At 39.7% G+C, this 13,027-nt stretch overlaps 1 protein-coding gene across 5 annotated transcripts in view; it reads right to left on the bottom strand.

Annotated features, from left to right (window-relative positions):
• ITGB3BP (integrin subunit beta 3 binding protein) overlaps positions 1-13,027 on the bottom strand; it is a 106,823-nt gene that overhangs the window by 59,398 nt on the left and 34,398 nt on the right. For all 5 annotated transcript variants that reach the window (XR_011565851.1, XM_019957331.2, XM_070786428.1 and 2 more), the window contains exon 3: positions 82-217. Coding sequence is in view for 4 of the 5 variants with exons in the window: in XM_019957331.2 (XP_019812890.1) it covers positions 82-217 (136 nt within the window). In the remaining variant the exon portion in view is untranslated. The remainder of the gene's footprint in view (positions 1-81; positions 218-13,027) is intronic.

Genomic DNA, 13,027 nt, shown 5'->3' with positions numbered 1-13,027 from the left:
ACATATTATTAAATCAAAATTCCAATTTAACCAACACCTAGAAAAAATCTCACAATAAGCAGAAAAGAATGTTCAACTAACCATTTGATGGTCCATTTCTGTTTTCTTGTTCTTTTGAGCTTGTGGGAGAAGCAACTGGGCTCATCTGACAGGTTCCAGTTGTTGGAGAATAGTCTGCAGCGCTTTTCTTCCTTGTGATTTTAGGAGAACCAAATGACTAGAAATAAATATTAATTTGGGACAAATATATTATGTTTAGTTACAGACCTTTGGAAATACATTTGAAAAACTTACAAAATTCAAACAAATACTCTTTTCTTTGCTCTTTCTTTTTGGATTTAAATATACACCATCACTATCTTCAAAGTGAACACTGTTATTTCAAGGTATGCACATTTTTCAGGTCTCCATACTAATTAGGGTATCTCAATCTGATGTTTATGAAGTTTTAACACTGAAGGATTGCTACCTTCTGAGATGGTATTTCCAAGCAAGTAGAGACAACCAACTCTGCCAGTTACATCAGACATTTGCTGTCAGCACAAGCATGGCGGCTGGGATGGCACACGAGTGCGGTTGAGAGGAGCTACCCCACGTCCAAGGTCAGGGGCAGCGGCCGAGAGGAGTTACCCCACATCCAAGGTAAGGAGCGGCAGCTGAGCTTTGCTGGAGCAGCCGTGAAGAGATACCCCATATCCAAGGTACGAAAAAGCCAAGTAAGACGGTAGGCGCTGAGAGAGGGCATCAGAGGGCAGACAGACTGAAACCACAATCACAGAAAACTAGCCAATCTGATCACATGGACCACAGCCTTGTCTAACTCAATGAAACTAAGCCATGCCCTAAGGGGTCACCCAAGACAGGCGGGTCATGGTGGACAGATCTGACAGAATGTGGTCTACTGGAGAAGGGAATGGCAAACCACTTCAGTATTCGTGCCTCGAGAACCCCATGAACAGTATGAAAAGGCAAAAAGATAGGACATTGAAAGAGGAACTCTCCAGGTCAGTAGGTGCCCAATATGCTACTGGAGATCAGTGGAGAAATAACTCCAGAAAGAATGAAGGGATGGAGCGAAAGCAAAATACCCAGTTGTGGATGGGACTGGTGATAGAAGCAAGGTCCGATGCTGTAAAGAGCAATATTGCATAGGAACCTGGAATGCTAGGTCCATGAGTCAAGGCAAATTGGAAGTGGTCAAACAGATGGCAAGAGTGAACATCGACATTCTAGGAACCAGCAAACTAAGAAGGACTGGAATGGGTGAATTTAACTCAGATGACCATTATATCTACTACTGTGGGCAGGAATCCTTTAGAAAAAATGGAGCAGCCATCACAGTCAACAAGAGTCCGAAATGCAGTACTTGGATGCAGTCTTAACAACAGAATGATCTCTTGTTTGTTTCCAAGGCAAACCATTCAATATCACGGTAATCCAAGTCTATGCCCTGACCAGTAATGCTGAAGAAGCTGAAGTTAAACAGTTCTATGAAGACCTACAAGACCTGCTAGAACTAACACCCAAAAAAGCTGTCCTTTTTTGGACAGATAAGAAAGATCTGTCCTCAGCAATCAATGCAAAGAAATAGAGGAAAACAATAGAATGGGAAAGACTAGAGACCTCTTCAAGAAAATTAGAGATACCAAGGGAACATTTCATGCAAACATGGGCAAAATAAAGGACAGAAATGGTATGGACCTAACAGAAGCAGAAGATATGAAGAAGAGGTGACAAGAATACACAGAAGAACTGTACAAAAAAGATCTTCATGACCCAGATAATCACAAAGGTGTCATTACTCACACACACCTAGAGCAGGACATCCTGGAATGTGAAGTCAGGTGTGCCATGGGAAGAATCACTACAAACAAAGCTAGTGGAGGTGATGGAATTCCAGTTGAGCTATTTCAAATTCTAAAACATGATGCTGTGAAAGTGCTGCACTCAATATGCCAGCAAATGTGGAAAACTTAGCAGTAGCCACAGGACTGGAAAAGGTCAGTTTTCATTCCAATCCCAAAGAAAAGTAATGCCAAAGAATGCTTAAACTACTGCACAATTGCACTTATCTCACACACTAGTAAAGTAATGCTCAAAATTCTCCAAGTCAGGCTTCAGCAATATATCAACCATGAACTTCCAGATGTTCAAGGTGGTTTTAGAAAAGGCAGAGGAACAAGATATCAAATAGCCAACATCTGCTGGATCATTGAAAAAGCAGAAGAGTTCCAGAAAAATATCTATTTCTACTTTATTGACTATGCCAAAGCCTTTGACTGTGTGGATCACAATAAACTGTAGAAAATTCTGAAAGAGATGGGAATATCAGACCACCTGACCTGCCTCTTGAGAAACCTGTATACAGGTCAGGAAGCAACAGTTAGAACTGGACATGGAACAACAGACTGGTTCCATATAGGAAAAGGAGTATGTCAAGGCTGTATATTGCCACCCTGCTTATTTAACTTATATGCAGAGGACATCATGAGAAACACTGGGCTGGAAGAAGCACAAGCTGGAATCAAGATTGCCAGGAGAAGTATCAATAACCTCAGATATGCAGATGACACCACCCTTATGGCAGAAAGTGAAGAAGAACAAAAGAGCCTCTTGATGAAAGTGAAAGAGGAGAGTGAAAAAGTTGGCTTAAAGCTCAACATTCAGAAAACGAAGATCATGGCATCCGGTCCCATCACTTCATGGGAAATAGATGGGGAAACAGTGGAAACAGTGTCAGACTTTATTTTTGGGGGCTCCAAAATCACTGTAGATGGTGATTGCAACCATGAAATTAAAAGACACTTGCTCTTTGGAAGGAAAGTTTCGACCAACCTAGACAGCATATTCAAAAGCAGAGACATTACTTTGCCAACAAAGGTCTGTCTAGTCAAGGCTATGGTTTCTCCAGTGGTCATTTATGCATGCGAGAGTTGGACTGTGAAGAATGCTGAGCGCTGAAGAATTGATGCTTTTGACCTGTGGTGTTGGAGAAGACTCTTCAGAGTCCCTTGGACTGCAAGGAGATCCAACCAGTCCACCCTAAAGGAGATTAGTCCTGAGTGTTCATTGGAGGGACTGATGTTGAAGGTGAAACTCCAATACTTTGGCCACCTAATGCGGAGAGCTGACTCATTTGACAAGACCCCGATGCTCGGAAAGATTGAGGGCAGGAGGAGAAGGGGATGACAGAGGATGAGATGCTTGGATGGCATCCTCGACACAATGGACATGAGTTGGGTGGACTCTCAGAGTTGGTGACGGACAAGGAGGCCTGGCATGCTGTGGTTCATGGCGTTGCAAAGAGTCGGACACAACTGAGCGACTGAACTGAGCTGAACTTGAAGGATAATTACAGGGCTAGGCAAGAGAAATGCTCAGCAGTTCTCTCAGTAAGACCCACAGGGAAATCCTAGGAAGAGTTAGTGGTGTCCTACAGCTTCACAAAGTTGCTCTGACACATGTCCTAATGATGACCAAAATAATGTTCAGTATTTCAATTTCAATGCAATTGAGTATTGCATATAAGGCCTTTGAGAATTTTACCTATTCTAAATAAATCCTCTCTACAGCTTCCTGCTCTGTGTTTACATAGACCTCGTGTATACCTCTTACTGGAGTTAGTGAATTCTAATAATTCTTTACATTTCTGTATACTCCACTAAAATTTACGTTTCTGAAAATAAATTGTTATTTCATCTTTGTAGTCTAGAACTAAAAAATGTATGATGAACAGATGATTCAAAAGGAACAGTCCAAGCCAGGACATGGAAGCAACCTAGATGTCCATCAGCAGATGAATGGATAAGAAAGCTATGGTACATATACACAATGGAGTATTACTCAGCCATTAAAAAGAAAACATTTGAATCAGTTCTAATGAGGTGGATGAAACTGGAACCTATTATACAGAGTGAAGTAAGCCAGAAGGAAAAACACCAATACAGTATACTAACGCATATATATGGAATTTAGAAAGATGGTAACAATAACCCGGTGTACGAGACAACAAAAGAGACACTGATGTATAGAACAGTCTTCTGGACTCTGTGGGAGAGGGAGAGGGTGGGAAGATTTGGGAGAATGGCATTGAAACATGTAAAATATCATGTAAGAAACGAGTTGCCAGTTCAGGTTTGATGCACGATACTGGATGCTTGGGGCTAGTGCACTGGGATGACCCAGAGGGATGGTATGGGAAGGGAGGAGAGAGGAGGGTTCAGGGTGGGGAACACATGTATACCTGTGGCGGATTCATTTTGATATTTGGCAAAACTAATACAATTATGTAAAGTTTAAAAATAAAATAAAATTAAAAAAAAAAAACAAAACAAAAGGAACAGTCCAATAAACTTAGCCATGTGATTCCACTCAAAATATATTCATTTGTTCATTCATCCATTATTAAATGACACCTATAGTCCCAGTCACTTAGGCTATTCACATTTCAGTTCAGTTCAGTTCAGTCACTCAGTTGTATCCAACTCTTCAAAAGCCCACGGACTGTAGCATGCCAGGCTTTCCTGTCCATCACTAACTCCTGGAGCTTACTCAAACTCATGTCCAAGTTAGTGATGCCATCCAACCAACTCATCCTGTGTCGTCTCCTTCTCCTGCCTTCAATCTTTCCCAGAATCAGGGTCTTTTCTAAAGAGTCAGTTCTTTGTCAGGTGGACAAAGTATTGGAGTTTCAGCTTCAGCATCAGTCCTTCCAATGAACATTCAGGACTGATTTCCATTAGGATGGACTGGTTGGATCTCCCTGCACTCCAAGGGACTCTCAAGAGTCTTCTCCAACACCACAGTTCAAAAGCATCAATTCTTTGGCGCTCAGCGTTCTTTATGGTCCCAACTCTCAAATCCATACAGGACTACTGGAAAAACCTTAGCTTTGACCAGATGGATCTTTGTTGGCAAAGTAATGTCTCTGCTTTTTAATATGTTGTCTAGGGTGATCATGGCTTTCTTTCTAAGGAGCAAGCATCTTTTTATTTCATGGCTGCAGTCATCATCTGCAGTCATTTTGGAGCTCCCAAAATAAAGTCTCTCACTGTTTCCATTGTTTCCCCATCTATTTGCCATGAAGTGATTGGACCAGATGCCATGATCTTAGTTTTGTGAATGTTGAGTTTTAAGCCATCTTTTTCATTTGGGCCTCGGCTTATCTTTCACTGTTTGGGACCTCACTCATAATCCACTTTCTCCAAATACTCATCATCACACTATTAATTGTTTCCTGTTCTGAATTCCCTTTAAACTTGTTTTCTATAATACTTACCCACCACCCAGCATCTGGCTAACTAATGTACATACAGGAATGAAACAAATTGCTCTGGCCTCATAAACAGCAGAGAACAGGTCTAAAGGTAGTATGTGTGCTATAGAAATTTGAAGAGGGAAAATCAAAATAGTCTGCAGTAATCTCACAGGATTCCTGTGAGAAGGAAGCGTGAGGCTTAGACGAGTGAAAACAAAAGGTATGAAAAACCTGAAATGTAGAGATGAAATGGACAGCAAAGGGTGGATTTGGGGGATAAAGGAAATGTCTGAAGGGTCATGATATGTTGCAAACATTGTAGAATTACACTTTAGCTTGGTTGCTGACTTGAAATAGTTATATAACTCTCTACTGTCAACTATTCTTTATTTTTAAGACACCATGGCAGAAATAGTAGCTATGTTACCTTTTCCAATAATTTTGGTATTAGTTCCAGAATCTATAGCATCAATTATTTTTTTACAGTTAAGATTTTAAATGATAGATACTTCTTTGTATTGGGGGAACAAAAGGCATTCCATTCTTTATTTTCTGTATCCACAGTAGCCACAAATGTAACCAATTTCTTTTTTAAAAAAATCAAACTATAATATCAAGTTATAGCTCTAAAGCAATCTTTTTCGTAAGGTGAAAGGGTTTTAAGTCTCTTTATCAGGTGGCTATTATTACCCCTCTACCTTGAGTTTTCACCTGTTTATATGTATTCAGTCATAAACTATGACATTTGTCCAATCCAACCCCACTTTTCTAAGAATTTATTGCCCAGAACTATTTCACAGTGTATGTACAAGAAATGAAAGTCACTACGCTAATGTACATTGATGTCAATCTGTTTTCCTATTTTCACCAAAAATTATTTTTCCAATTGCCAAATATCTAAGCATTGCAACTGTAGATCATATATTTCTCCTTGAAAACAATTTTCTAGCTTTCGCAAAATAGGTCTTCGTGTGTGTACATGTGCGTGCACATGCGTGTGTATATATAAAATTTTTGCCCTCACCTTAAAAATACTAAGGCTTCTCCTTTGCTAGCGTTTTTTTTGTGTGTGATGTGTTGATTACAAGGGAAAATGTCTGTCCACAATTGTAATATGTGTGTGTGTGTGTGTGCGTGTGTGTGTGCTTAGTCACGTCCAACTCTTTGCGGCTCCCTGGGCTGTAGCCCGCCAGACTTCTGCCCATGGAATTTTCCAGGCAAGAATACTGGAGCAGGTTGCTGTTTCCTAATCCAGATCTTCCCAACCCAGGGATTGAACCCGAGTCTTTTGTACTTCCTGCATTGGCAGGCAGGTTCTTTACCACTAGCGCTATCTGGGAAGCCCATATAATGGTAATATACTTGGAAAAAAGAAAGTCTACCTTTCTCTACTATCCCACTAAATATTCTGCATATTTATATGTATCTGTCTACTTAGAAACAAAAATGTATAATCTTACTTCTTTTTTATAATTTTATTTCTTTATTTTTATTTATTGGCTGTGCTGGGTCTTTGTTGCTGAGTAGACTTTCCTCTAGTTGTAGCAAGTGGGGGCTACTCTTCACTGCAGTGAGGTCTTCTCATTGCAGTGGCTTCTCTTGCTGTGGAGCACCAGCTCTAGGCACACAGGCTTCAGTAGTTGTGGTTCCCAGGCTCCAGTGCACAGGCTCAACAGTTGTGGTGCGCGGGTTTACTTGCTCCACAGCATGTGGGATCTTCCTAGACCAGGGGGTCAAGCCTGTGTCTCCTGCACTGGCAAGTGGATTCTTTACCACTGAGCCACAAGGGGAACTCCAGAATCATACTTCTTTAAGTTCTATTTCTCTCCAAGTTTAACCTAATTTTTACACTCTGAAGATGATCCTAGAATCCATTTAAGAATTTCCATTTTGCCAAACCACAAACATCGAAGGACGTGGCCTACTTAGTCCAAATGTTACTGTACTTTTTGTAAGGAGGTCAAACCTTGTATATTAGCAAAACTAAAATTTGAGCATTGATTTTTCTGCCCAGAACAAAAGAAATGAATGTTCACTCCATAATTTCAAATATATGTGACATCCTTTCTCAAGTTCTTTCACAAATTGTAGCCTGCTTCATCACCTTGTTTAAAGCATATTCTACCAAAAAGAGTTATTGATTTTTACCTATTATAAACAGTCTAAAAAGTACCAACTTAGGGTTCTTTCAGGATGAAATATGGTATACAATGGGTCTGCTACTATTATTATGAAATATTAGCCTATGCTATCACTGAAATGTTTAAAATACAGGTACTGTAGGTATTTGGACAACGAGAAGCAAAAGGAAAACTAGGGTAGCTAATAGAGACAATTCTTTATAACCTTATACTGGCTAAACCAGTTATTGGAATGATGCACCTAAGACACTATGCATCACTAGTACTTATGGAATTACATTAGAAAATTTAAAATACCAGCTGTCTCAGGGATTTTTCACAATTTAGGCTTAAGGTTCCTAAAAGAGTTCTAAATCTCAACTGTTTTCAGTTAGGGGCTATTATGAATTAAGATGCTAAGAACATTCTTGTATGTCTTTTTGTGGCTATATGATTTTATTTACTTGGAAAGTCCAGGAGTAAAATTGCCAGGCTATAGGATGGCTGTAGATTTATTTTGTATACATAAAATAAAGGCTCAATAGTTCTCCAAAGTGTTTCAGTTCAGTTCAGACGCTCAATTGTGTCTGACTCCTTGTGATACTGTAGACTGCAGCTCGCCAGGCTTCCCTGTCCATCAACAACTCCCAGAACTGGCTCACACTCATGTCCATCTAGTTGGTGATGCCATCTAACCATCTCATCCTCTGTCATCCCCTTCTCCCACTTTCAATCTTTCCCAGCATCAGGGTCTTTTCAAATGAGTCAGTTCTTCGCTTCAGGTGGCCAAAGTATTGGAGTTGCAGCTTTAGCATCAGTCCTTCCAATGAATATTCAGGACTGATCTCCTTTAGGATGGACTGGTTGGATCGCCTTGAAGTCCAAGGGACTCTCACGAGTCTTCTCACAACATCACAGTTCAAAAGCATCAATACTTTGGTGTTCAGCTTTCTTTATAGTCCAACTCTCACATACACGACTACTGGAAAAACCACAGCTTTGACTAGACGGACCTTTGTTAGCAAAGTAATGGCTCTGCTTTCTAATATGCTGTCTAGGTTTGTCATGGCTTTTCTTCCAAGGAGCAAGTGTCTTTTAATTTCATGGCTGTAGTCACCAACTGCAGTGATTTTGGAGCCCAAGAAAATAAAGTCTTTCACTGTTTCCATTGCTTCCCCATCTATTTGCCATGAAGTAATTGGACCAGATGCCATGATCTTAGTTTTCTGAATGTTGAATTTTAAGCCAGCTTTTTCACTCTCCTCTTTCATCAAGAAACTCTTTAGTTCCTCTTTGCTTTCTGCCATAAGGGTGGTGTCATCTGCATATCTGAGGTTATTGATATTTCTCCTGGCAATCTTGATTCCAGCTTGTGCTTCATCCAGCCCTGAATTTTGCAAGATGTGCTCTGCATATAAGTTAAATAAGCAGGGTGACAATATACAGCCTCGATGTACTCCTTTCCCACAGTGTTTATATCATTTTAAATTGCTATCAATAAATAAGAGCTCTAAATCCTGCACATCCTCACCAACCTTTAGATTGTTTTAGGTGTTGCTGTGTTGGTTTTTAAAGTCATTCTGTTTTGATATTGCTATCTAGCTATTCTTTTCATACTGTTCATGAGGTTCTCATGGCAAAAATACTGAAGTGGTCTGACACTCCAAAAGCTGGCTTAAAACTCAACATTCAAAAAACTAAGTTCATGGCATCTGGTCTCATCACTTCATGACAAATAGATGGGGAAACAATGGAAAGAGTGAGAGATTTTATTTTCTTGGGCTCCAAAATCACTGCAGATGGTGACTGCAGCCATGAAATTAAAAGACATTTGCTTCTTGGAAGAAAAGCTATGACAACCTAAACAGCATATTAGAAAGCAGAGCCATTACTTTGCCAACAAAGTTCCGTCTAGACAAAGCCATTGGTTTCTCCATGTATGGATGTGAGAGTTGGACCATATAGAAAGCTGAGCACCAAACAATTGATGCTTTTGCAATGTGGTGTTGGAGAAAACTCTTAAGAGTCTCTTGGACTGCAAGGAGATCAAATCAGTCAATCCTAAAGGAAATCAGTCCTGAATATTCATTGGAAGAACTGATGCTGAAGCCGAAACTCCAATACTTTGGCCACCTGATGCGAAGAAGTGACTCATCTGAAAAGACCCTGATGTTGTGAAAGATTGAAGGGAGGAGGAGAAGGGGATGACAGAGGATGAGATAGTTGGATAGCATCACCAACTCAATGGACATGAGTGTGAGCAAGCTCTGGGAGTTGGTGATGGACAGGGAAGCCTGGCGTGCTCCTGTCCATGGCGTCACAAAGAGTCACGCACAACTGAGTGACTGAACTGAACTTAGCTATTCTAGTGAGTGGGAATGGTTATCACTTTGTGGTTTTAATTTGTATTTTCAATGATGAATAACACTGAATATTTTTTCATTTGCTAATTTTCCATTTAAATATCTGTCTGAGATTTGTAAAGCTTGACAGCTAATGATTTGGTGACTGTTATGTGACTCAGACTATGTAAATGTAATGTATTGATCGTTCCAAATGTGCTTTTGGGTTTTAATTGTATACAAATTTCTTTTGTATCAAAAAAAAAAAAAAATGAAGTATCTTTCAGAGGATTGTTCAGCAGCCAAAGGGATCTGAAACATCATCTTAAGGCTGCTCTTCTTAAAGTGGGAAATTCTGATATTAGTGACAACATGAATGAACCTGGAGAACGTTATGCTAAGTGAAATGCAACGAGAGAAAGACAAACCACTTCACAGTCTCACTTACATGTGAAGAAAATAAAAAGGGGAGGAGGAGCTAAGATGGCAGAGGAGGAGGACGGGGAGAACACTTTCTCCCCCACAAATTCATCAAAAGAACATTTAAACGCCGAGTAAATTCCACAAAACAACTTCTGAATGCCGGCTGAGGACATAAGGCACCCAGAAAAGCAACCCAAGTCTTTGAAAGGAGAGAGAAGAAATACAGCTCCACCCACCAAAACACCAACACAAGCTTCCCTAACCAAGAAACCTTGACAAGCCACCTGTACAAACCCACACACAGTGAGGAAATGCCACAATAAAGAGAACTCCACAAACTGCCAGAATACAGAAAGGACACCCCAAACTCAGCAATTTAAACAAGATGAAGAGACAGAGGAATACCCAGCAGATAAAGGAACAGGATAAATGCCCACCAAACCAAACGAAAGAGGAAGAGATAGGGAATCTACCTGATAAAGAATTCCGAATGATAGTGAAATTGATCCAAAATCTTGAAATCAAAATGGAATCACAGATAAATAGCCTGGAGACAAGGATTGAGAAGATTCAAGAAAGGTTTAACAAGGACTTAGAAGAAATAAAAGAGAGTCAATATATAATGAAAAATGCAATAAATGAAATTAAAAACACTCTGGAGGCAACAAATAGTAGAATAACAGAGGCAGAAGATAGGATTAGTGAATTATAAGATAGAATGGTAGAAATAAATGAATCAGAGAGGATAAAAGAAAAACGAATTAAAAGAAATGAGGACAATCTCAGAGACCTCCAGGACAATATTAAACGCTACAACATTCGAATCATAGGGGTCCCAGAAGAAGAAGACAAAAAGAAAGACCATGAGAAAATACTTGAAGAGATAATAGTTGAAAACTTCCCTAAAATGGGGAAGGAAATAATCACCCAAGTCCAAGAAACCCAGAGAGTCCCAAACAGGATAAACCCAAGGCGAAACACCCCAAGACACATATTAATCAAATTAACAAAGATCAAACACAAAGAACAAATATTAAAAGCAGCAAGGGAAAAACAACAAATAACACACAAGGGAATTCCCATAAGGATAACAGCTGATCTTTCAATAGAAACTCTTCAAGCCAGGAGGGAATGGCAAGACATACTTAAAGTGATGAAAGAAAATAACCTACAGCCCAGATTATTGTACCCAGCAAGGATCTCATTCAAATATGAAGGAGAAATCAAAAGCTTCTCAGACAAGCAAAAGCTGAGAGAATTCAGCACCACCAAACCAGCTCTCCAACAAATACTAAAGGATATTCTCTAGACAGGAAACACAAAAACGGTGTATAAACTCAAACCCAAAACAATAAAGTATATGGCAACGGGATCATACTTATCAGTAATTACCTTAAACGTAAATGGGTTGAATGCCCCAACCAAAAGACAAAGACTGGCTGAATGGATACAAAAGCAAGACCCCTACATATGTTGTCTACAAGAGACCCACCTCAAAACAGGGGACACATACAGACTGAAAGTGAAAGGCTGGAAAAAGATTTTCCATGCAAATAGGGACCAAAAGAAAGCAGGAGTGGCAATACTTATATCAGATAAAATAGACTTTAAAACAAAGGCTGTGAAAAGAGACAAAGATGGTCACTACATAATGATCAAAGGATTAATCCAAGAAGAAGATATAACAATTATAAATATATATGCACCCAATACGGGAGCGCCGCAATATGTAAGACAAATGCTAACAAGTATGAAAGGAGAAATTAACAATAACACAATAATAGTGGGAGACTTTAATACCCCACTCACACCTATGGATAGATCAACTAAACAGAAAATTAACAAGGAAACACAAACGTTAAACGATACAATAGACCAGTTAGACCTAATTGATATCTATAGTGCGGGGAGCTGCCCGTGAGAACGGGGTCCTTTGCTTGAAGGACACAGCTCTGGGAGCTGCCTCAGTCCTTGAGGGTTTGCTTGCAAACATAGCTCTCTGTCCCGCCACCCCAGAAATTAGGCGCTTATTTACTGCAGACACCTGGAGTCTGTGCAAACTTACAACGCACAGAGAAATGTTATCTGGTGAAGAAATAATAACAGGGAGCCAGTCCCATGCTCTCAAGATTTCTTGTGACTGTTTGTAAGATGTATAGGACAACCAAGAAAAAAAGTCAACTGTCTTGTCTTTCTCACACTCCTCTGTATAAATATGAGATACTGAATAAAGTTGGTGTCAGACTGCGTCCCTTCGTGGAGACGTGTCTGAACCTCTCGACCCCATCTTTGTTGTAGTCTCTTGCTTTAGTTTCTTTCTTAGCCCCGCCGTGCACGTTCTCGGGACCTGATCGACTTTGCCGGCTGGCACCGGCACTATAGGACATTTCATCCCAAAACAATGAATTTCACCTTTTTTTCAAGTGCACATGGAACCTTCTCCAGGATAGATCACATCCTGGTCCATAAATCTAGCCTTAGTAAATTCAAAAAAATAGAAATCATTCCAAGCATCTTTTCTGACCACAATGCAGTAAGATTAGATCTCAATTACAGGAGAAAAACTATTAAAAATTCCAACATATGGAGGCTGAACAACATGCTGCTGAATAGCCAACAAATCACAGAAGAAATCAAAAAAGAAATCAAAATTTGCATAGAAACTAATGAAAATGAAAACACAACAACCCAAAACCTGTGGGACACTTTAAAAGCAGTCCTAAGGGGAAAGTTCATAGCAATACAGGCATACCTCAAGAAACAAGAAAAAAGTCAAATAAATAACCTAACCCTACACCTAAAGCAACTAGAAAAGGAAAAAATGAAGAACCCCAGGGTTAGTAGAAGGAAAGAAATCTTAAAAATTAGGGCAGAAATAAATGCAA

The sequence above is a fragment of the Bos indicus genome, chromosome 3 (assembly GCF_029378745.1).
Source record: "Bos indicus isolate NIAB-ARS_2022 breed Sahiwal x Tharparkar chromosome 3, NIAB-ARS_B.indTharparkar_mat_pri_1.0, whole genome shotgun sequence".
In the NCBI taxonomy this organism is placed as follows: domain Eukaryota; kingdom Metazoa; phylum Chordata; class Mammalia; order Artiodactyla; family Bovidae; genus Bos; species Bos indicus.
The sequence above is the reverse complement of the archived record's forward strand: the minus strand, read 5'-3'. Positions and strand labels throughout refer to the sequence as shown.